The sequence below is a fragment of the Scleropages formosus genome, chromosome 18, assembly GCF_900964775.1.
Source record: "Scleropages formosus chromosome 18, fSclFor1.1, whole genome shotgun sequence".
NCBI lineage: Eukaryota > Metazoa > Chordata > Actinopteri > Osteoglossiformes > Osteoglossidae > Scleropages > Scleropages formosus.
The window spans coordinates 6,906,901-6,932,886 of record NC_041823.1 but is presented as its reverse complement, the minus strand read 5'-3'; the positions used below and the strand labels follow the sequence as shown (position 1 = coordinate 6,932,886).

General features: G+C 46.2%; 1 protein-coding gene across 5 annotated transcripts in view; it reads right to left on the bottom strand.

Annotated features, from left to right (window-relative positions):
* Positions 1-25,986, bottom strand: part of oxr1a (oxidation resistance 1a) — a 135,155-nt gene that overhangs the window by 26,984 nt on the left and 82,185 nt on the right. For 2 of the 5 annotated variants that reach the window (XM_018762959.2, XM_018762961.2), the window contains exons 4-6: positions 15,047-15,129; positions 5,045-5,152; positions 3,229-3,342 (exon numbers count right to left, since the gene is read on the bottom strand). In XM_018762959.2, the coding sequence (XP_018618475.1) occupies positions 3,229-3,342; positions 5,045-5,152; positions 15,047-15,129 (305 nt within the window). Of the gene's footprint in view, positions 1-3,228; positions 3,343-5,044; positions 5,153-15,046; positions 15,130-24,557; positions 24,766-24,807; positions 25,224-25,986 lie in introns of those variants that run through there. The other 3 variants (XM_029259765.1, XM_018762962.2, XM_018762960.2) reach the window with 3 other exon arrangements.

Genomic DNA, 25,986 nt, shown 5'->3' with positions numbered 1-25,986 from the left:
TTTCCTGACGTTCCTAAATTTAGACCGGTGCAGCGGGAAGCGGGAACGAGAGGAGGGCCTGCGAGCGAGGCCGGCGAGCAGCACACGAAAGCGCTAACGGCAGACAGAAGCGAACAAAGTCGGGCCCCCCTCCCCACTCTGACCAAACCGTCGAAGGTTGGACACGAGACCAGCGACGAGCGCATTCCCTCCTGCAGAAACGTCCACTCGCGCTGCAGCAAGTGACAGGGCTGCACAGTTTCGACATTTCTGGAGAGTTTCGCTCTCCGAATACCTGCTCTTCTTTTTTTATGTCCTCTGCCCACCTATATAAAGTAGGTACATTACTATATGAAGGAGATAACGTATTATTGTTACTGCAGTGTTCTGGTTACAGCTGTCTTGCAACACAAAGGTTCCTGATTTGAACCCCACTCCTGTAATAGTGCCCTTTTATCAAAGTACTGACCCTGTTCGGTGTATACAAATACGGGGAAAACACTGTAAAATAGTTTTCTGACACTATGCAAGTTGCCTTCAACAAAGGAGTCACGATAAAGGGCATCAGAAAATATAACGGTTGAGTTGACCTCAACATGTAGGTGGGATAAGAGCAGTGACCTCGACATCAAAGGATCCAGGTTTGGATCTTCCCTCCTGCTGTACCACCTTTTACCAAAATAGTCACGCTCAACTGATACAATAAAGATGATCCAGCTGTATAAATGGTGGGGGGGGGGGGGAAATCACTGTAGATGATACAGTATACTATGCTAACACTGAATGTACTCTGGAGAAACATGTCAGCTGAAATATTATTACTATTATTATTGTGTTTGGTTGACACTTTAGTCCAAGGTAATATATCTAAGAGTCCAAAGGCAGCGACCACATGTCAGCCGAAGCACAGTCCTGAAGGAGGCACACGGTGAACATCTTTTCTGTAAAGACCACACAAAGCCTAAACTGATGTGAGTAAACATGGGTCAGCCATCCCTGGTATCCCCCCTCCTTGGAATAACATTAGAGGCATCTGAGGCTAAATGTTAATTACAGACATTATCCCGTTTTAAAGAGAACGCCTATTGTAAAACGTCCGAAGGACGGTGAATTATGAGTCTCTTTCCTCATCGCTGCCCCTAATTTGGTTCAAAATCATTTACGCTCAAGCAATCTATGGTAAACTAACACAAACTCACCAGAAGAGCCTTTAAGAAAAAATACTGGGTGCTTGCAACCATATATATTGTTTTTTCAGGGCTTTAATTGATCAGGGCCATCTAAGCATGACAGCGCACAAGAGTAACTAACAATGACTGCAGATTTCAAAGAGCAGACGGACTCTCATTATCGAATTAATCTCGTAGCGCTGCCCGGCACTTTCCGTCTTCGAGCGGCGGCTGAAACCTTCCACGCAGACCCATTTAAAAGGCCCTCTAATTAAAAGCTAATTAAGACTATGAATAGCAGCGTGCCACATTAAAGTCCCTTTCGCGAGCCGCCGAACCACACGGCACCGCGGACCCCCTCTGAGCGACGCTGCGCGTTGTTTCTCCCCTTTTGAGCAAAGAACCGCTTTTCCTCAATTTGTCAGGGCTGCGCCACTTCCGTTTGCCACCGTCGTCTTCCTCTTTCCCATATATCATGCAGGACGTGCCTTTTGAAGGCTTCCTTCCTCCTCGGCCGCCCTCCGAGAGAGGAGGAACGCGCTCCCGTTCTCCAAGGCATGACCCAAATAGATAAGTGCTCAAAAGAACTCTTCTTTCCCCGTCACAGAAGAACACGATGCTCCAAGTGCCCAATTGTGATTTGCGCACAGCCAAAGCCCTGATTCAATAACGCTGCGAGATGGCCGGGTTGCTATGGAGACTGGTAACGGACAGCTGCCGCCCCTAGATCCTGCTGGATCGCCTGAGATTTCGGCGCTGGCCGGTGCTGAGCCACAAAAGCTCGTGTGGCGTGACTTGCCGCCCGTCCATTCCGATTCGGGAGCGGTGCTTCACGACGTGCTTTCGACACCCGTGTAAGCGTGAGGACCTGTGAAGTTTACTACGGAAACATCAGATCATCTGACAGATGCATCAGACTCCTCTTCGCATTCCTATCCTCTGGGTGTCAGCATTGAAACTGGAATTGCAGGTGTCCAGTCCTGATTTTTAGAAGCGCTAAGCATTCAATGAAGTTGGGAAAGAAAAGAAAGGAAAAAGTTATGACACTGGTTACAGTCTAAAGACAGTCAAAGGATGTGAACCCCACTTCCCACAAGGCCTAATCACTCCCTACACTGCAGCAAAAGTGCTATACCCTTCCACCTCCAGCTGCTCATTGCTCTGAAACCGAGAAGTCTGTGCGTTCTTCATTGTGGCTCCGGTGTGGTGGAATGAGGCTCCCTCCACCCCTCAGAACTCCTGAATCCCTTCCAACATCAAAGACTGTTCTCAACACATCTTTCAAACCTACTACCCTCCCCAACTCCCAATAGCAACAAAAATTTGGACCACAATTGGTCACAATCACCTTTTGTATTTCCTACGCAATGCTCGATTTTAAGCGCTCCAACTTGCGCAATGTGGGCTGGAAAAATGCGATACGGCGCGTCAACAATAGTTTGTCGGTAATGTGTGTGCCTGCTGTGAAATGGACTTTTTGGTTCCCCTGAATTGCACATCACATTAGATAAAAGTCTCTGCTGAACGAATGAATAATGAACAAACAAACGAATAACGTAAACGTTTCATCGAACACATGCCAGTTGCACGCGCAGAATGGGGCATTTATTTTGCCCCAACCACCGCTCTGTGCACGTTATTTCCCCTTGCTTCTCACGCACACAGATCATCTGATGATGGTGTTATGCAACACATTTACACTAGCGCTGCAAAATGTGTCATGTGACCAGCCGGCAAGGAATAAACAGCCCAGCACCCAACTCCAACGTCCTTGATTGGCAGAACAAAAGAGCAACATATTATTTTTTTGAAAAGCACAGCAATTAATCATGCTCCGCACATCACCGTTGCACAGAGAAAGCAATAAGCAATTACGGATGCCTACCATTAGTAAACGAAAGCCGATTCCAGAATTCGGATTGTCTGACATGAGAGCAGTGTCTGGGTGTGCATTAACAGCGACGTGGCACCCACAGCAACAAAAACAGCATATGCTTGTCCAAAAAAGATGGATGGTGAACAAACGTGTGCACAAACCCAAGGCCTAGCTAGGGGTGGCATGATGATGGAGAGTAAATACCGTCACCTTCTCCAGGTCAGCCTCGGAGGAGGTGGGAGAAAGGGGGCTGATGGGGCTGAGCGAGGGGGAGCTGCCCACGCTGGAGGCATACTCAGGATCTGGGACATACAGGACCTGCAAAGAAAGTAGCTGGCAGTGAGTTGGCGCGAGTGAGCGCGCACGCACACGCACTTTTCTTCATTTACCAAGTCACTATCTCCAAAGTGACTTACATCTCAAAGAAAAATACAATGAGTGCATTATATTAGCAGAAAGAGAGAGAATTCGCTTATTTTCCACCATATGAACCAATATACATCATGAGTAGCTGCATGAAATTTTATCCAAATAACCAACAATTGCTAATTACATTCCTTTTTTTTTTTTAAAATAAACATTTACATTACAAAGTAACTGCGTGAAAGTTTATCCATTATTCAACAGTTATAATGAAAAGGTTATTGAGCATAAACAATTATACATTAACATGCACTTAAGAGATCATGGGAGTAGCGAGTGTGGAAGAGGTGAGCTTTAAGACCCTTCTTAAATACAGAGAGAGATTCAGCAGTTCTGAGTGAGAGGGGGAGGTCGTTCCACCACATCTGAGCCAGAACCCGAAAACCGTAGTGCTTTGGACCTTGTGTGTGGAACCACCAAGCAGTCTAGTTGGGGGTTGAGGTGTAGTGATTGCTCAGGTCTTGTAGATATGAGGGAGCAATTCCCCACACACACACACACACACACACACACACACACACACACACACGCGCAAAACCACATGCAAACACAGCCAGCCATGAACAAACACACATTACTAAATAAAAAACAACACATATCCACACAAAAGGCGGAATATTAAACGGGACTCTGCTCACGATAATGGCCACGACAGCAGCAGGTTATCTGCAGGATAACATTATCTTACCTCTTAAGGAAGTAATGACATTTCAATGTGGAAGATTCCGGAAGTAATTGATTGTTAGCTGAAAAGTTATTTGCTAAGCAAATACTTCGGAAGGAAATGTCATGGGCTTTCAAGGGTAACTGGGATTAAAGTATTTACATTGGGGGGGAGGGGGAAGAAAAAAAAAAAAAAAAAAAAAAAACAACACTCTGAGACATGTGAAAACACAGAACAAACAATGTAAATGGGGCCACAATGAAAGCTCAAATGGGAAAACCACGGCGAGGCTCAAATGGGAGGTTGAGGCCACGTTTGGTAGTAAGTTCGTATGACCAGGCCTGGTTTTCCCCAGCCAGTCGTGGAAGTGTTTGCGAAGAGCACCGGAAACAGTGACGGCGACAAGCAGCCGCCGAGTCCAGGGGAGAAGATAGAAGAACCGGGAGACGACGCTCGTGGATTTGAGTCCGCAGCATCTCCTTTGTCCGCGTTTCCTAACGCGCTGTCGCTTTACGTGGAAATTAATGACCGTGTCTTCGAGGAACGTCAAAATGCTGGTGATCGTAGGGTACGGCAGGTGAGGTAGCGGTTACACTTGCTGGCTGGGACTCAAAAGACCTGGTTTGAATCACCACTCATGTCACAGTACCCTTCAGCAAGGTACTTACCCTGAATGGATACAGTAAAAATGACCAAGCTGTACAAATGACTAAATTACTGTAAGTAGTCTAGTGTGCCATAGCAACACTGCAGGTTGTCAAAGTGTCAGATAAATGATTAAATATGAAATAATGTTACAAACAAGAGGAGTATGTAGTGGGATGGAGTCTGACATTTCTTGTTATAGGAGACACATTATACCATCAGGTCAGTCTGTTTTCGGGGTTCTGGCTCTTGGTGGAAGCAGGGGAGAAAGACCAGGATTCGGCTCACCTGACCAGGTACCACCGCTCTGGAGAAGAGCTTGTTGAGCTGAACCAACTCATTGGGCGTGGTGTCAAACTTGAGCGCGATGGAGTTCAAGGTGTCCCGCGATTCCACCTGCGTGGTGGACAGGAGAACAGAAGCGTCACGCTCTTGCTCCGCGCCCTCCTCTTGCCTCGGAATCAAAGCAATCTGGCAAAACTCTCTCACTCGTACTCGAGTCAGCAATATATTTGTGGAGGGAGTTCCTGGTCTCAATCTTGGCAATAAACTGGAGCATGTTCTCGCCAGATGTGTAGGAATAATCGACATTGCATAACTTCATCCAAAACAAAATCCAAAGTTTGGCCTAAGTGTGTCTAAACCCAGTAATTATGATCCTTACACTTGAGTCAGGGATTCATGATACTCAACTGGTTTCAATCAATCTGTGGTCTGCAGCCATTAGTGAGCGCTGTGGGTTCTTGCCCTGCTTATACCATGATCACTTCAACCACAAGTGCCGCTCATTCACTTCTCCTAGTTCGCAACTGTAAAAACTGCATCAACGAGCCCTCAATACTCCCCTAATTTAAGATGTAAACACCATGTCTTTGCAGTGCGTGAGGATGCTTGCCCAGCACACCGGAAACTGGGCTTCAAAGGATGCAGGACCTGACGGGACAAACAAGCTGGGACTGATGGGTCAACATCTCCCATAAATAAGGGCAAATCCAAACACGTCTATTTTTAAGAAAAGCCCCGCGGGGCGTGGGAAGACTTTTTTTTTTTAAAAAAAAAGCTGTTCTGGTGAATCATGTGGGATGACTAAGGGTGCACACGTAGTTGTGACACATTTCCCGACCCGGCCGTGCGGCGGCGGGCCGACTCGCGAGAGCTGACGGCGGACCGCTTTCTTTGTTTGGCCTCGGTGTAGTTTTTATAGAAAAACATACAGTGCATGCTTTGTGTACTGAATAGGAGAAACACAAACATAAACTCGTGGGCTTGGAGCAGCGAGAGCTTGAGGGGTGAGGTCCGTCTTCGGCGGCGGCTCCGCAGAACAGCGCTCCGTCTCCATCGAGAACTGCCTGCGCTGATAATCGATACAAGACAAAGCACTTCATAAGACGGCACTTTTTCAGGCTTCATCCCGCGCAAACTTTACAGGAATTCTCCGGCATGTGACCCGGACTCCAGACAAGCTCGCATTAAAACGAGATCTTTTCACCGCGGTGCGAGCGCACAGAGAAAAGCAGACAGATACAAAAGCATACTGAAACTACGTTCAAGTGTGGCTCGTCTCTATATATTGTAGTTTTCTCATTTTCAGCAAAGGATGGGGACAGCGAGTACTCAACTGAAAGACCTGGGTTCGAATCCCACTCGTGCTGTAGGACCCTTGAAGTGGCACAGGATACAAACATGACATTTTCAGCTACTTTGGACAGAGTGAGGCAAATATTTACATTCATTCATGTAGCAGGTGCCTTTCTCCCAAGCGATGTACGCATCCAGGAACAACACAAAAAAGAAAATTACATCAACGGAAGAAGAGACTTGGATGCAGACACCTAATTCTTGAGGCAATAGTGAATAATGAAATGATAGTTATGAGCTGATGAGAGAAGCAAAAAATCCCAACAATAGGAGTTAAATTGCAAAACAGCTGTAAACCAAAAAAGCAACGGCATCGCTATGGCAACGTGCCTTGGATGGGCACAGCGGAGTCTTCCACAAACCAGTCCTGGAGGTGGTCGGGGGGGTAAGGTCAAGGGCATGGGGAGGGGGAGGGACTACTTTAATAACCCCCGGAAGGAAAACTCCATGGTTATTTCTCCATGTCACTGAGCTGTAGCTATAGCTTGGTTCATCGATGGGGAGGGAAATTATGCAGATGAAATGCCTTTGTGGGCCATATCAGACAAAGAAAGTGCGTCTCAGTGGAAAACAGACTTTCACGTAGAATTCACATGGACGAGGCAGTCTTTTCATGTTTATACTCTAAGGAGGCCAGTTGTTCACTAGAAACATCCAACGCACCGTTTCCTAATCAGGACGCCGTAACTGACGGAGCCCCATGCTCCCTCTGACTTGAGAAGCACATCATCATTATTATTATTATTACCTCCACCACCACCACTAACACTGTCTAGGCAACACAGGAAGTGACTAGTTTCACCTACAACTTGGAAATGTGGATTACACATATTCATTTTCAAACAATTAACACCGTTCCTTCTATACGTATCGTAACACGTCGTCATGACAGATGACAGTCACCCAGCAGGAGGCACAGTGATGGCAACCAGCACCGTGCAAACAACGGACCTGGGTTTGAGCTGCATTAATGGGTAGCTGATAGTGTAGCAGTTAGAGCTACTGCCCTTGGACCAGAAGATCGCGGGTCCGAGTGTCACCTCCAGCTGTAGTACCCTTAAGCAGGGTACTTAAATTGCTCCAGTGAAAATTACCCAGCTGTATAAATGGGTAAATAACTGTAAACACCTTAATACTTAAGTCACTTTGGAGAAAAGCATCAGCTAAATTAAATAATGTAATGCAACAAATATTAATGCACTGAGAAACATTCAGCTTTAACAACTGTCGTCATTTTAAAACCCATTTTACAAAATCCGAAACTCTGGAACTCCAAATTGTACACATCTTACTGTGTACAATGACCGTTTACTGTAGCTCAACAGTGCATTTACCTAAAACCCTTTAACGTGGCCAAACTTACAAATCTACAAGCCCCCGGAACCCTGGAAGTTTCTAAGAACTACAAATAAATGAATAATTTGAATTTAATATTGCGCAACTATAACGTTTCTTTCATGGGGAATTATTACAATCCCAGATACATTAAGTTAAATGGCCATAAACATAACCAGACAGAATGTCTGACTGCTCTGTACATCAGGATTTTATTACACCTATAAATAAAACAAACTCAAGTTTTATCATTTACCATTTTCTATAATCAGCTCTAATTAATGCAGCTTCATGGGCAATAAAAGCATTTCAAAGGACACTTTGTATTCAGAAATTCCGCATCGGTGCTCATTGAGAAAGTGGCCCCGCGCCTCCGAAAGAGATTTTCACTGAAGTATTTAAAAGCAAAGTAAAGCAAAAGTACCACTGACAATAGCATTGCTTTCTATAATGTTATAATGTGCCACGAGGATTATGCGCACAAGCTATTTGAAAGAGCTCAGGAGGGTTATTTGCATATTCTTCACTGGAGGAGGACTCAACCGTGCTGTCACTGAAACTTACAAACACTTCACCTTTAAACATGTTGTTTGCTCTGCTCTTTCCCTCCAAGAGTTAATTTACAAGGTTGTCATATGTCAATAAGGCAACTTCTCTCTTGTTACACGTATAACAGATATTAATACATGTAACTTCACAGTTAGGACTCTCAGTTACTCAGTGCAGGACCCGAACCGAAATGCGCGTGGTTAAAGCTCACGGCATCGACCACTCGGAGTCCGAGGAAATTTCCACGTACCCTGTTGGCTGCCCCGAAGCGAGGAGTTTGGATCGGAAAGCCTGATTCAACCAGGCTGTGTTCCATGGAGGCATGAGAAGGCCTGTTAAAAATATATATATATATATATATATATATATATATATGAAAAACCATTCTATTTTCAGATATGGCCTTTCTTTATACTGTCTGTAAGAAAACAAACAACAGAAGGAGAGTCTTTGGCCAATCGAGAAAATCACCAGCTGTCTCTTAAGAAGCAGGGACTTTATGTATTGGTAAAAATGTAATTCATGTCATTGGATATATGCACAGTGACAGATTGACACTATTCTTAAATTATGCCAATACACATACACACATCGTCTGAACTGCTTGTCCCACGTGGGGTCGCGGGGAGCCGGAGCCTAACCTGGCAACACAGGGCGTAAGGCCGGAGGGGGAGGGGACACACCCAGGACGGGACGCCAGTCCGCTGCAAGGCACCCCAAGCGGGACTCGAACCACAGACCCACCGGAGAGCAGGACCCGGTCAAACCCAGTGTGCCACCGGGTTCCCTTCATGCCCATACATACAACTCAAATACAGCTGGTAACATAGCGGTTATCGTATGACTCAAGGCCACATTTACGAAGACAAGAATTCCTGGGAGTACGCTGGTTTCAGAGGGAACATAAAGAAATCTAGCTGTGTGTTGAGAGCAATGAAACCAGATGATATGTAGATGAGCCGTCACACTTCTGTTGTGCACAAAACACCAGGTAAATTCAAATGTGTCCACTTGCTTAACATTCTGCGGTGACAAGAGCCTAGTCAGCAACAAAGTATATATTATACCTTAGGTCACATTAAAATATGTAGCACAGTGGGTCACTTTTTTAATGTCAGGAAAATACAAGTGTTTACACTGAAAAGACTAATTTACGAATGTAAGGTTCTGTTTCGGTTTATTTTGTTTCTCGGTACTTCCATTAAACTGACAATAAAATATAAGTACAGCAAGTACCGACAGCTAATCCTTAGAAACCGAGGAACAGTCATTTGTTATGGAAATGCGTGCTTGAATTTATTATTGTTTTTAATGCAGGAAATGCTAGATCACCCACAGCTCATAACTTGATATGTAACTTTATGAGAAACCAAGCATATTAGGACCGGCAAAACTCGTGCTCCTGCACATAGACTTGTGAGCCTAGGCAGCAGTACCTCACAGTTCCGAGTCAAAAAGTCTTTCACTCAACATCAGCAATCACATGTCAATTGGTGGCCCGCAGCCTATCCCAGAAGCACAGGGCGTGGGGGCAATGTATACCCTGGACGGAACACCAATCATCACACACACTGCACACACTTATTTGCTCGCTAAGGGCCGTTCAGAGTCACCGACCCAAACACATGTCTTGGGACTGTGGGAGGAAACCAGAGTACCTGGAAGAATCCAAAGTGAACACGGGAGTGAACACAAACGGAGCTGGATTCAAAGCCATGTCTGAACCCAAAGTCCAGGATCTGTGAGATAACAGTGATGCCCGCTAGTAAAAATACCGAGGAGCATTAACGTGTTAAATGTAAGGAACCCTAGAAAAACAGATAAGCAACAAGAAGTAGTTCTTAAAAGTTCAAAGGCCTTTTCCCTCATGCTCGCTGAACTTAACATCGCTCCAGGTGACAGACACCATCCAGACGCGACCTTGCGCCGAAGGCTTTAAAAACAGATTTACAGGAACCGAAACATGAAGCACCGGACAAGTTACAAGAGGCACAGAAGACACGCGTATGAATCGAACCCTCCATCGCACCACGAACATGCAGCAAGAAGCCTTCCATGCAGGAAGCACTCTGTTCCAATCGGTTTTCAACTGAACCTGATAAAGGAGCTCAGGTCACGCTATCGCACTCGGGTCATGTCACTAAAACCTTATCTGCTAAAGGCCTGATCAATAAAGTCCATTATTTATTGAACCTCTTATGAATAATTGAGGAGCATCCTGCAGCGCACTTCATCTTTGCTTTAGAGGCGAATGTCGGCGATACACAGAGGTGGACAGCTTATCGCCGGGTGACCATTAGTCTGCTTTCAAAAAGTGTATGATCAAACCAACATGTGACCGGTGTCAATGAATCCATCAATAGGACAGAGTGACCGGGTCCCATGATGCACTTGACGAGAGTTCATCCCTCAGGGCTGGCTGCATAACAACCTCACACAGACTAAATGAAACACAGACACACGCGACGGGGGTCAACGCGTACCCTTAGCCACACTCAATTAGAGACAGTTAAGGTTACCTTAAAGACTGGTTACGTCAAAGACTTATGGTCAAGGGAAGTCCGTTCTACAACGAAGACACCAAAAAACCTCCAGAACCGTGCGTTTCCTGCTAAGAAATCCTTGGCTGCGCATCATCGATGCGGGGGGGAAAAAAGGAAAAAAAAAAAAAAAAAAAATCCAGAAATAGAACCAAGCAGGATTTTTCATGTAAAAGAAAAATGCAACAAAGTATCATCAGCATATTCCATTATGTGCATCATGAAGTTTGAAAGAATGCCCCAGAAAATGGTTTAATCACCCGTGGCAGGAAATCTGAAGAACGCAATGCAACGAAGGCTCCGAGTCGGCAAGAAGCAGTGGCTTTGGCATGACAGTTGCCACGGCAACCTCACTGCAACCACTCTGATGGCATGCGCCGCCTAACTGCGCCGTTGATCATTTTAAAGCCCTAATTTTAGAACAGTCGCTTCCGATAGAGGTGACACTGCACCGTTCAGAGGACACAGAGGAAACATGCAAGCGGTAGTTTCAGTACCACAGGGCCCGTGGGCAACGTTCCCCCCTATGGAACAGACATGAGATATCGTGGAATCATCCGGAAATTCAAACGAATCAGGTGTCTGTTTTAACAGGCTACTAATGAGAAATATCTTAAAGCAATTTTGCTATTAAGATGACGCCCATCAATCATGTCAACTCCCGTGACGGTAAACAGCAGTTCACTGATCTAATGATGCGATAATGTGACGACAACGGGGGGAGGTGACACAGTCAGCAAAACCCCCACTTCCGGTGAACGCTCCAACGTCACGCCCGTTTAACCCTCCAAAAAAGCACACGCTCCAGGTGAGGCCAACATCTTCCCGCAGAAATCTCCGAAATGTCCTACGGCGACACGCTGCCGCCAGTTTCCGACGCGCACAATTTTTGCAGCGAGAGACGAAGCCGCGCCGCAACCCCGGGAGGGAAACCCGAGACCTGGTTCGATTCCCTTCAGAAAATAATGCAATCCAGAGAGTGATCTCCAGGATGCCGAGTCAGAAAACGTTAAGCCCCGAGAGGCATTTATTTTCATTACCATTAATACAGAGGCGCTCAGCACAGGACTGAAAAGTAACCCATTTATTGTGCTCAATGCCGGGATCCGCGCTAGACTAATTCAAAATGATCTCCTCCCGGTCTGTAGCGGACATCGCGACTTTTCCCTCGAGAAATAACACCTTGACAATAAAAAGCGTACGTGTTTAATAATGTCTCAGAAATACAAGAGAATGTTTTAATGAAACGTAACCGTGCCCCCGATGTAATTCGTCTAATGAATGAATTCCACACGACCGATTTGTAAACACCGTTTCGCGTGTTTCCTCGGCACGTGGCGCCAGACTGTTGGTAACAAGGAACGGATTACAGTCCGCATTTTTAAAACCAAAATTCGCCGAACGATTGCGAGAATACGGCATTTGATGAACAGAGGGTGGGGCTTATCATGCGCTGTAATGACGCTAAATGGTGCCGGGCACTAATTAGCAACAGCCGCTGGTGGCTGGGTTCAAATTAACCGGATGGAGGTCGGGAGCTTCTGTATTCGGGTGGCGACTACCTTCCGAAGGCTCGCGAAACACGTCTTTTAACGAGCCTCTTCCTTGGTTTACTCGTTCCCTCTGGGCTGAGATTGCTCGTCATCGTTTTATTTCTTGGCGTCACTCGGCACGTCCCACTCCAGCAGTTCACCGCGAGCTGCGTCCGTACCTTTTCCCTCCATTTTTATGATTTTATCCGATCCCTTTCTTATTTCCATCTAGACCCCATCCTCACCTGAATCCGTCTTCCCCAACCATCGGTTCTACCACTAACTAGGCAAGACTAATGTTTGTAAACAACACATATGCATGTAGGCCAGTGTTTGTTGCAGTGGAGCTCTGTTGACTTCTTCCCCCTTCTCCTGTAAGGCCATTCATACTGGTCATCTGATATCCTTGGATGATTTACATTGGTACATTTACACATCCCATTGGTTCCGTGTTAACATTTTTTTCCTCCCCCAGAGCAGAAATTGAACTATAATACAGGTTTTGTTAAAAGACTGTGTAGTAAAACTGTTTTCCATGAATTATCTTTATCAGATCTTTTCCCTTAAATTCCAGTAACACCGTCACTCTTCAGATAAATGTGAAACACTGCTTAGAATTGTTGTATGTTTGCACTATGATTTAAAAGCAATATTCTTTGGACCCTCTGATTACTTCAGTAAAATAAAAAGGTTAGTCATTTAGCTGTTGGTATAAGTTCAGCACCTTTATTATATTCAATAGAAAAAGCTATATGTTGATACAGTTTAAACTGGAAATGACTTGGGAACAAAGGAGTTAATTCGTAACCAAGGACAGACGTTACAAAATTACAGTAAGTTGCAAATTTAATGGTGAGGATTGTAGGCTGTGCTTTCCGAATAGCCTTGGTTCATAAAAAGTTTCCCAACTCCAAAAGGCTTTTAACAGTTAACAGCTGTTAACGCTTCCCAATGGAAAGAACTACGTCACACGCCACAGTCAAATGATAAAATCCAGTGAATCATTATAAAAAGGTCACACCCTCCCCTGTGTTCTCAGCAGTTGTTTCCAAAGGGATTTAACCAAAAACCACTGATTTTGTGTTCTTCTTGAGTTTCCCTTCCAGCTTTCACAATAATGTAAAAAGGACCGTGGAAATCAGCAATCGACGGTGGGGGGCATTTAAAAAAAATAAACACAGAAAGAAAAACTGAGCACTAACTTCATAGGCAGCAGTTTGCTGGGTGGCAATATACATCGAGCTCTGACCCTGCAAGCAGACAGTGCTTCGGTCATCTATAAAAGCGCAACTGTCGCTTGAGACATTTTTAATTAGCAGTAAGTCAGAAAACAGACGGCCACACAGCAAGAAGTATCTTTATCAGTTAAAATCTATGTTTACGATAATATGGAGACCACAGGCTTCTCTATCTGTTGGCAGCAAGAATTTCTTACCACAGTGAAAGCCAAAGGAAGAGGAAGACGTTGAAAAAAAAAAAAAACACATATGTGTACGATTAGGCAGACATTTGATTGCAGCTGCAGTCAGAATTTCTCGGCGGACCGAACGTCAAGGGCCGTAACGATGTGGGCACGCAGCGGGATCCGCGGCGCCCGGCCGTGTCGACATGGGACACGCGTCTCTGAGCCATCAAGAAACACGTGACCCCCGTGACACCGGAGCTGTGAGCCCTTGGGGATGGCACAAGCAGGGCGGCCTGAATACGGACACCGCCACGCTGTCGGACCCAGCTACTGCCTGATGCCGTCCCCCGTCCTTGACAAACAGCTGCCTCTCCTTCATAAACATCCTGTCACCCTATTGCGCGTTTGTCAGTGCGGTGAGGTCTCTTAAGCGCAGATAGCGGACAGGGAGCAACCGAGGGCAGGGAGCTGAATGCTACACCTGCCAAACACACAAACGTAGGTGACTTGGATAAGGGTTTGAGTTTTGACAAGCTGCCCGCAAAGAGAATGGTAAAGGTTAAATAAATAAATAAATAAATAAATAAATAAATAAAGGGGGGGTGCGGGGGTGTGGCAAAACACATGCAAAGGAGGCATACATGCATGCTCTCGTCCCGCTTCTGCCACCAGGCTGCCCTCTAGCCCCCTGCTCCGTTCTGCTGGCAAGAAGAGGAGATCAGCCTGGCTGCAGCTGGATCTCAGGGTCATTTCAAGAGCACGGCTTCCTCGCGCTAGAGTACCGGAGCACCGGCGGCTGATGGGGGGAACCGGGCTCCCGTCTCCCGCAAATGCACAGATGAGCAATTGATCAGAGCAATAACGCGGCAGGAAGGTTACCCCTGATCTTGGGTGCCGGAATGCTGTGCAGAGGGAGAAGGCTGATAAGAGACAGGAAAAGGAAGCACGGGCAGCTACTAGTTTCGAGCAGCCTCCCGCTCTCCCTCAGCACGCTCGTCAACAACCGTAGCTCCTTCCCCAACGCAACGATCACCCAAAGGCGAGCGAGCGCGGACACGCGACTCGAAGCGGAGGATGCCTGTCGAGCGGTTCCGCGTCCCCGTCATGCGAGCGGACGGATGATCAGGGAGAACGGCGGCACATGTGCACGGCGCTGACGAGCCTGTCCGCACGGCTTCCTGTAAACAAAGCGTCGCTCAGGGCTCCCGCGAGCGCGCCGGAGCAGCAAAGCACATTCTGCAAAGAACGGTAGCAAAACCAAAACAAGAGGAGCAGCTGTCCGGTCACTTACGGAATATTCCATGGTCCCTTTGGGTCTCTGGAACGACATGCGGCGCCCATCCTTCTTCTCCGGAGTCTTCTTCTGGCCGGTATCTGAAAGCAAGCGAGGCAAGGTGCGCATTATGTTCATGATCCCCCTCTCGCCAGCTTGTCACAAGCTGCTGCCTGCCAGCCCTGTGGGGAGACGGCTCATCCGTCGGCGAGTGAGCGAACGAGCGATCCAGCCAGCCGGCTCGCCCTGCAAACAGAGCTCCTCTCTCTCTCCCTCTTTCTCCTGCCCCCCCCCACTCTCTCTCCATCCTTCCCGTGCTGACGGCCACTGATGCCTATTCCACAGCATCTCCACCCCCCCACCGGCATCTCGCGACAGACACGGACCACCGGGGCGACAGGAGGAGGAGGAGGCTCAGTGGGAAGGGACCGCTTGCAGCGGCAGGGGTCATTGGAGGGATCGCACCACTTCCATAACACACGCTCCCACTGAGGGCGAGCGGCCGATTTCCATGTGGTGCAACTGCAGAGCATTGCAGCCAGACAGGCGTCACTCGCTCTTCAGTCTAACGGCTTCACACCGACTCACCGAGGCAGGACAATCACAGCACGTATCAAGTGCGCAGTGAGGTGACCTGTGGCCCTTCGGAAACTTGACCAACCGGTCCAAATAAACCTCGCTTTGTCAATTACGCTATTTAATCCACCCAAACACGTCTTACCGACAAGCTGCACCACAAATGAAGTAATTTAGATCAGTATGTCAATATAATGTGGTATTGATACCAGTAATTGTGCCATAGACTGTCCCAAGCCCAGCTGAGAAAGGAGGAGGGTTGAGCGTGGGGCTGGCTACCACACACTGTAAAAACCTTGCTGGCTACAGAAACATCAAGAAGGAAACTTCACGACATCTCAACTCCTAGGGATGCCTGGAGAACCCCTGTTGGCGGCATATGCCCCAGGAAGGGTAGAAGGCATAAGGAGGAGAAGAGAAGATTGATACCAGTACTTGGGTAACCAATGAATAGTTTTGACGAGAATCAAACAGATGAGAACGAAAATAGCGTGCGAAGACCTCATGATGGACAGTCACGTGGTCTCAGTTCTGCCCCACCTAGCATTACCTATGCTTACACTTATCCGTTTAGCTGATGTTCTTCTCTAAAGTGAATTGCAATGTTAAGCTACTTACAACTATTTACCAATTTATACAGCTGCGTAATTTTACGGGAGCAATTTTTAGGGTTAGTACCTGGCTTAAAGGTACTACAGCTGGAGGTGAGATTTGAACCTGTGACTTTTTGGGTCCAAAGGCTGCAGTTCTAACCACTATGCTTCCAGCTGCCTGGGATAGGCTCCAGACCACTGCAACCCTACAGTGGACAAGTGACTATTTATGGTGACTAAGTGAAAATGGTTTTTCAAAGTAGCATAATTACTTAAAAAAAATTCTGGGCAGCATGCAGTGAAGCGGTAAGAGCTAGAATCTTCCAACAGAAGGATGCAGGTTCAAACTACCCCTGCTATATAGTTCTCTACAGTAAAGTACTGACCCTGAAGTGCTCCAGTAAAAATTCGCCAGTTAATCACTGCAAGTAGCTGTGTATACAAAACTAACATTGTAAATTGCTTCGGAGGAAAGTGTCATCTTAATAATAAATCTCAACGAAGGTACATTTCCAAACACACTTCTCAACCTAGAGGAGCTAAAATAGGAGTTTTAACACCTTTCTTCATGCAGTTCTATAAATCTGCACCGGCCGCAACATCACACTAAGTACAAAAATGTTGGTGGGAGGTGGAAAAATAAGGGATATCACCTCATTTTACATAGATGAGCGGGATGACTTGCACGTCGATGTATAAGAGAGTAAAAACAGTATTTTGTCTCATTTCCCTTAAAATCTGATGTTTAACACTTAGTAGTTACAAAAGTGATCCTACGAAGCGTTGCTTATAAACGTACTGCCCGGATGCAGACTAAACATACTCGTATGTCATTTAAAAAGGCAAGGAAGTTGCAGCGAATGAATGAAAACAACTGCATTTTCACTGCACGGTTATGCTGTGCGTTTACAGTATTTCAACTGGAGGCACCAGAAAGACAACCTGGATGTCAGGATCATATTACAGATTTAAATTCATATTCCAGACTGAAAAAGCTTTGAAGCAACATCCAGTTTAATGGCACCTACGGTGCACACAGCACGCAGCAATTTGCTGCCGCATCAGCGTCTGAGACATAATTAAACAGCGGCACTGGAAACCCCTACTGGACAGACCGAATTAACCAAAATACCCCCCGCACATTGCTGCCAATTTGGGCATATCAATCAATCCATCAATCAATCAATACAGCATATGACACCAAATATGGGGAAAACTGCGTAATTTTTCCAGACATTCTGGCTCTCAAGACATTCTTGCATTATTTGGATGTGCAAACTAAAAATGCAAATAAGTGACTCTGTCTGTCTGTGTGTGTGTGTCTGTGTGAGGGTATGAGCAAGAGCAGGGGAGAGGCTGAGAGAATAATTTTAGCCTCTGGAGGGAGGTTACAGCCAAGGGAGACCACAGGTCTAAATTTAAACCCCAGAAGGTTGTGAGCAGTCAGAAAAGAGGTCATCTTTCCACACTGCAGGGGGACAGCAGGAGCAACACACACACACACACACACACACACACACACACACCTCCAACGAACGCAACAGAGTCTCGCGGAGGCTCAGTGGAATCCTGTCCATCACGCAAAAGACTATTTATTCCCATTTTTCTTGCTCACCTTCCTGATGCCTTTCTCCAAGGTCAACTTACAATGTTAGCTTTACACGCTAAGGCGTTTACAATGTTTTATCTGTTTATACAGCTGGGTAATTTTGAATTTCAACTCAAGGTAAATGCCTTAAGCACACTACAGCAAGAGCCGTTATTCAAAGCAGGAACATTCATCTTGCAAGCCAAGCGCTCCAACCACAGCACCACCTGCTTATTTGAATAGAGTTGTGTGGAAATTCTTTACAAGAAATAGAACGTTAACAGAAATAAAGTTGTTATATTTCCCATCAAATTATTCAGTACATTTATTTAGCAGATGCTTTTTCTCCAAAGCGACTTCCCATGAACTCTATGTAGTGTTATCAGCCAAGACGCCTTATTCTCCAAGGTGACTTACACTGCTAGATACACTACATACACTGGGTCACTCATCCGTATATCTGTGGGACACACACACACTCTCTCTGTCACTCACACACTATGTCTCTGGACTGTGGGAGGAAACCAGAGCACCTGGAAGAAACCACGCAGACACGGGGAAGAACATGCAGACTCCAGACAGATTGAGCAGGGATTGAACCTGTATCCTGTCGCACCACCCATGCGCTGTGAGACAGCAGCGCTACTCGCTGTGCCACCATGCCGCCCAAAACCAAAAACCAGTAGTGGCAAAATGGTAACTTTCATGGGCCTCAGAGATAACCCTTTGGTTACAAATCCAAGCCCTTAACCACTGCACTACCTGCAGCGCTGAACGATAACATTTAAACGAACAAATACTGTACACGTATAACCAAAATAATGACTTCGGAATAATTTTAAACCAAAATTAAGAGCTTATTGTGAATCATAACACTACTGTGCCATTTCTTCTTTCTGTCAAATATTTTAGGAAAGGAAACCGTTAGAGGATGGGGGCTCGGTGGCCAGGGGGCAAGCGTTAAATGTGTTGCTTAATACGGAAGAAGCTCAGATTGAGCAACGGAAAATTTCAAAGGAAGTGTCCGGAGGACCAAATCCCCCCCATTCACGTTTCGTTCCGAGACACATTATCAAAACAAATACGGTAAACATGTAAAAAATAAACAGATGGGAATTCATAAATATTCCACGTGCAGTAAAAAGCCAGGGTCAAGTTTTCCCGGGGCGCGTCGACCGAAGGAGGTGTCTGAGGGAATGTTTGGGAGGAAACGCGTCTGCGTGAAACACAACGAGGCAATTTCCTCCCAGAGAGGTGTTTCGCTGCTGGCTGTAATGGGCCTTGCTGTTATTTTTAGACCTGCTCATTCACCGGCGAGGACGGCTGGAAGAAGTGCTCCTTTCCACGGTGAACAGGTGCTCAGAGAACCGGGGGGGATGAGGGAGCCTTCAGCATGGCACATTCCCTCAACCGGTGTCCCACGGGAGGGCACAGACGCGAGCCAAAGAAAACATGAATGAGATAATCCAATTATCTTCCTCCGAGTCTCATGAGCACCCTGCCAAAAGTGTCACGGGGGTGGGGGGGGGGGCATAAGCTGTCTATTTATTTTCCTTTAAAACTGCACCCGTGTCAGAACGGATGAGCGAATCACGCTCGCTTCTAATTGCCGGGATTTGGGGAGTGGTGTCAACAGACGACAAGGCAGAGAAGAGTCTCTGGTTCCAAAAATCACAGACACACTGGGTACATGAGACGCTGCGCTCGTCTCCGTCTGCATCCAACACGCCTTCCAAAGCAAGTTGCCCGGTGCCTTGCGGCTCCCGGGCTGCGAGCTGGGATACGAGTTCGGATCCGGTTCGCTCCTTGTGGAGTTTGCACGCTTTCCCTGCGATTGTGGGAATCTCCGCCAAGTGCTCCAGTTGTCTCCCACAGTTCAAAGAAGTGTTTCAGGTGGTGACTCTGAACTGCTCTCAGGGTATCGGTGTGTGAGACAGACAGATTGCCCAGTAACGCACTGCTCTTCCACCCGACCTGTACCCTGCCTCACGCCCCATTCTTCCAGGGTAGGCTGCGGACCACCGTGACCCCGCCCTGGAGTACAGTTATTGATAACGGCTGGGTGACTGATCTTCCGCAGCCGAGAGACCTACCACTTTGTAGAGCCGACGTTACGAAATCCATCACTGGAACGTTCTCGCAAAGATACAACCTCCTCTTGGAACAAACATGCATTCTTAACTACCATGCTAACGGCCCCCGTGCAATGCTAATGCATCCCCTGGGTTGGACAAAGGCCTAGAAGCATTTCATTCCTCTGGTAAGTGTCACCTTTGTGGTTTTAATTGCACCATACGGTCAGGCAGAATGGTGATTAAAGACACAGACTTGCAGGCGCTGCCGCTGCTCCTTACCGAGGCGCCTAACCCAGCCCATTTCTTGAAGGCAGAGTGTAAAACTGCAAATCGCCTTCCAGTAAAAGTTACTGAAAATGCAGCTTAATAATAATGAATAACAATGTTATGAATTAGAACATTTAGACACATTTCCAAAATAACTACCCGCAAAAGTCCATGCGAGTCTGCTATCTGAATTCCATAAAGAAAAAGTCATGAAACAGTGCGATTATAAGCTCATTAGAGTAAAATCCACCGTGTTACATAAATGGTCCATGTACCACCTATAATGAGGGAGTACCTTTAAAAAAAAAAAAAAAAAAATATTCATTCAACACCTTTCTCCAAAGCAACTTACAAAGTGAGGTTTGTACAATATGTTACTGACAATTATTTACCTACGGATGGTTAATTTTTAATGTACCAGTTCCGGTTAAGTGCTTTGCCTAACGGTACTACAGCATGAGCAGGGATTCAAACCTTAGGCCTTTGATTGCAAGGCGACGGCTCTAACAAGTAGAGCACCTACTGGCTCTGACGTATCACAATGCTGCTTATCCTGTCTGCTGCATGCTTTGGTCCTGTGCCATTAACTTTCGACTCCAAAAAGTCATAGTCCGCATTTACAGAAACACACAGCGATGCTAGTATCAGACGTGACGAATTCTTCTAAGAAACTGTATGTTAGGACCTTAAACTGTGTTTCTACCATGCTACACTCATATTGCATACAGTTCACAATACATTCCGCTGCTGTGCGCTACTCTTTCCACACCTGCTTGTTTGTTCTAGCCCCACCCATGTAATATAAAAAAAAAACGAAAGAAATAATCCCCATCGGCCGACAGTGATACAGCTACAGCTTCAGACCATGGAACGGGAAGGTATATGTTACAGTTTTTAAAGTGGTGGGCAATGCTGTCCATTCATTAGCTGACAAAAGCTGTAATATACACCTCACTGTAATGAGCGCATGCCGCCCGGATTGGCAAACATCTGTAACACAAAGCATTCCTTTGCAAACGCCGCTGCAGTGGATTACACAGCGTCTCCCTCTGAACGGTGCGTGTCGCCCTGCGGGGAAACTTTGCTGGGGCCAGCACTTTGTGTATGCTGTGTCAGGGGGGTGTGTGTGTGTGTGTGTGTGTGTGTGTGTGTGTGTGTGTGTGTGTGTGTGCGCGCGCGAGCGAAAGAGAGCGAGAGAAGGGGGGTTCTGAGTCTGTGGTTCTCTCTCATTAACACTCACTCCAGGTCAATTAATCACACTCCGATCTTGCCAATGACGGGCATCTATCCTCATAACCACCCACGTCTTGTGGGACTGGCTTCAGGGCAATTCCTTGTCCATCCACCCACCCACCATGCTTGTCCAGTGCAGAGATGTGGTAGTCTGGAGTCTATCCTGGATGAAAAGGGGTGTGAAGCAGGGTATACCTCGGACAGGACACCAGGCCATCACACAACAACCAAGTGACTCATCACCAATTCACCTGAAACACATATTTGGACTGCGGGATGGCTGCCCACAATTACTGTAGCCAAAGTAAATGAACACAAGGTCAAAAGCGAGTGTCATATCAGGCTACGGTTGATGGTACAACTGTTCCTGTAAAGGCCATGTAATGTCTGCTGACAACGAAACATAAACGCATGTCCAACAGGAATAATGGCACAATTCATTACAACTGACGTGATCTGAGAAGCAAATGGACGGAAATCACTGCTGTGCTTTCAGCTTAGTTTGTCAGAGCGCAAGCTTCAAGTCTGACACGGCGATCCGCCGAGAATGTCACGCACGACTACAATTCCGTCCATCACTCACGTTGCCACATGGTTTCCGTCTTGTGCCAACATGGGGCCCCTGTCTTACCGGAGAGAGCGACTGCGAGTAACAGTCCCCTCTTTAAATTCATCCGCGTGGCTGAACAGAAATTGGGCATTCATCCTGACACACCCTGCCCATTGTACATTTCCACGGAGTAAGCACAAGAACAACAAAAAGAATCCCGTTCAATAAAGTCTATCCTGGAAGGGCAGGGGAGAGAAAGGGGAGGAAAAAAATAGACGACAAGACTACAGTAATATCAAAAATTTTTTCTGGTCAAAAAAGTAGCTTAGCAGCAAGAGGGACAGCATGTTCAAATCTCAACTCCTGCTGTAGTACAGTTGCACCATAACTATTAATTGACACAATAAAAACACAGGTATATAATTTTAAGTAGCCAAGTATACAAACCTAATATTTCAGTCACCTTGGAAAAAGGTGTCATCTAAATAACATTCTCTATTAACTGCGTTAACGATTTAAATTAGAACAGAAATGGGTGGGGGAGGAGAGAGACTCCCAGTATTAAAAATCTTGTTTCTTTTCTGGATATACAAACTGTGGAGGAAACATCTCCTTGACCCGGAGCGGATCACTGCGCTGTTATGGCTCTTGAGGAAAGGCATCAGATGAGCTTAAGTTCAGAAAGACAGGCAGGCATACACCACCAGGGACCTGAATGAGCAACCTTAAGGTTATCAGTCAGTACCTCCAGCCACCATGCCAACCGCTGTTGAGGCCTTTAATCCAGAATCACTGCCATCCTGGTGTAAACATGATTCAGGCCAGTTCCCCTCTTTGGGCTCTCTCCACCCAGGTTCGAGTTGATGGCAGAGCCCATTCATCACCCTAGAGCACAGGGAGACCCTGTCGACCAGCTCCCCCGCCCCAAATGGTGTGCTGCGGTCACTGGCGTCCCTGTGGTCCGCATCCCATTAATCTCCCCCCAATTAGTCCCCGTGGCAGACCTTCTGCAGCTTTCCTACAATGAGCTCAAATAATCCGTAGAACAAGGGTCTCAAAAAATAAAAATTAAAAGAATGCTGCGTTTGGCCATAGGCAGACATGGCTTCCGTGAACTGAGTGTTCAAACTCTTCTCCCCTGTTAATTCATCCTCAAATAACATGAAAAAATATTAATAATCTAATAAAATCCAAACATTACCACAGTAAATGTCAAGGAGAACAATTCGATAGGGAGAGAAAAATTAAAAAAAAAAACTTAATTTCTATGTGCCATTAGGTTACACAATGGTGCTACTTTCAACGCTGGTATTCCTTTAAGAAGATCTGCCTCTAAATTTTAACATCGATAAGTTAGTGAAGTAACTCTAGACCTTGTTTATTCTACATTTTACCGGTGATTCAGCAGAACCCAAACACCCAACTTCTCTTCAATTAGGACGCAGATGGGATTGCTCAACTGTTATTGGTGACCTGTGTTTTTTGGGAATTGGGGTCAAATTCCCTGGTTTGGTCAATATTGACCGGGACCGCTGCCTTCTTATCGATGCCGAAGTTCCTGCACAGGCGTGACATTTTTAAAGAAATCTCTCTACATGAAAGTGTCTCTTATAATTTACCGTACTCATCAATTCACATGTAAAGATTTTTGACAGCTTTTTTTCTGCAACATCTGTAATCTACAAATTTAACAACGGAAAATAAATATTCCTTTTTCTGGTTTCCTTGTCTTTTTGAGCCAGATCAGCTTCCATATACTATTTGAAAGAATAAGTATGTTACAAGAGTAAACTGAAAGTTTAAAAAAAAAATTGCATTGGGAATCCAACATTGTCCTTATTCGAGACCCTGAAACACTTGTACATGAAGTAACGCAGTTGCAGAGTCACGTGAGGTGCAGTGCGTTCCACAGCGCGCGAGCACACTATTTTGGGAGTAGCAATAAAGGAAACTATTCTTTCTTAAACAAGCTGGGTGTTCATAGTCATGACTTGTGCAAAGCAAATGAAGCCGTTCTGAGGTGGGCCGCATGTCCCCCTGCGCCCTCTGTCCAAGCAGCATTAATCATTAATGTCAATATTAATTAGCTTTGTCCCCGGATGTATTCTTTTATATATCGTCACATGTATCAAGGTTGACTTCCAGCGCAGTGACTGACTGACATTCTGGAACAAGTGGGGTAATGTGAGCGGTGATGTGGCACCAAACACACACACACCTTCGTGTGCGAGAACACCGCAGACACCTCGCAAACAAACGGCAAAAAAAAAAAAAAAAAAACCCACAACAACACACACACACAATACTACGCAGTACCACTACATAAGTCTCAAAAACGACAATTTACACTCACAACACAGCAAACATCATAAACCTCACAAGTAAACAAACTCCGGACAGGGTGCAGCTGTAGTTACTAGAGACTGGTGTGTCAGCTACTCTTTAGCTCGGATCACACCCAAACAAACAAACAAACAAAACACGCACGCGCTCGGTCGCTCGCAACGGCCACAAACTGCTAGTGAGCGCGAGAATGTGTGGTGAGGTGGACAGCTGGCGAATCTCAACTGCTTAACTTGCGGACCACGTCGGTTTGAAATAAGTTTTAAAAAGTCACTGACACGCACCGCTTCTCCCCGAGACACACCTTAAAATTGGCCACAGCTTCACCCACTACAAAAAAAAGGAAAAAAAAACAGAAAAAAAGTCCTCCACTCGTGCAACACCACGGCCTCCCGCAAAGTCACTTCGTTGGGAGTCGTCAGCTGCGCAACTTCTCGAAACGCGGACTCGCGCGCACGGACTGCGGCCACCCGCCGTCTCGCAGAGGCGAGCGAGCGCGACAACACGCGTGCACCCAGCCCCACGCACCGCTTCCACGCGCTCGGCAGCCTGACCTGTGCCGGGGTGCGTGGCCGAGCGTCCACGCGGCGAAACCGACTCCGAGTCCGCGCACGAGTCCTCGAAGTGAACTTCGCGCGCCGGCGCGGGCCACACTCGGCTCGAGACGGCGTCCCTGATGGAGCGCGCGCCCTTGCCGGTCCAGGATAGAATGTAGTCCATGGTCCGGGTTCCTCGTGCCGCAGCTGCAAGTTTGCTGGAGCTGATGCAGTCAGCGCAGCGGTGACGTGTTCTGGGAGTTCTGTGCAACTTCAGTGGCGTCCGAGAGGCGCCATGTCACAGGCGAAGGCGAGCGGCACCGAGTGTAGCAGACATACCAGCAGAGCACAAGCAGAAACAGGAACCGAAAGAGACGAGAACGGCTGCGCAGACGGCCTGCAGACTTCGTCGCGCGCCGCACTGCACCGCCTTTTTACCGCCAAACATTTATCAATATTAATGAAAATTAATCATCGACGCGGCTCAGACACTGCTGCGAAGCAAGTGGTTCGGGACTTTGTAAGCGTTCGGAGCAAAAAAAAAAAAAAAAAAAATTAAAAAAGTTGTGTAGTCAATAATACGTAACTACACCAGATTGCTACGTTGAGCTGTTATACAATTATTTAGACTTAAAGACAGATATCGTACAGTCTCCATTTCCCAGACAGAAACACAGCCTTTTCACGGGGACAGTTTATTTTTAAATCTGAAAGGCTGCAACTCTGAGGCGAATGGAACAAACTAAATTTTTTTTTTTTTTTTTTTAAATGTAATGTCACCTTTTCATTTATCTTCAAAGTCTGAAGTGAAATAACTTTTTGACTAGGCTAAAATATTGGTTTAAAACCCCTTAAAATTCCCTGCTTTTACTCCCACAGCTGACACTTAAGTTACTGCACGATGACGTCTGCGCTTCAAATGAAAAATTCTGAATTAGTCCCATATAAAATATAAGTTCTTGCTGACGGAAAAAGTTTTAAACTATCCATTTTGTGCGCGATCTATTGCTTTAAAATAGGTTTACACGTGTTTGTTTGCCTTTGATGCAGCTTACGTTGGATTTGACAGAACAAAAGGACCTTTTTCCCCTCAGAGTTTTTGTTCTGCCAGAGAAAATATATGACCTGTCAAAAAACCCCTTTCTCAGTCTTATCTTTTAATGCTCAGAAACATGCACAACATCCACCTCTCATTTG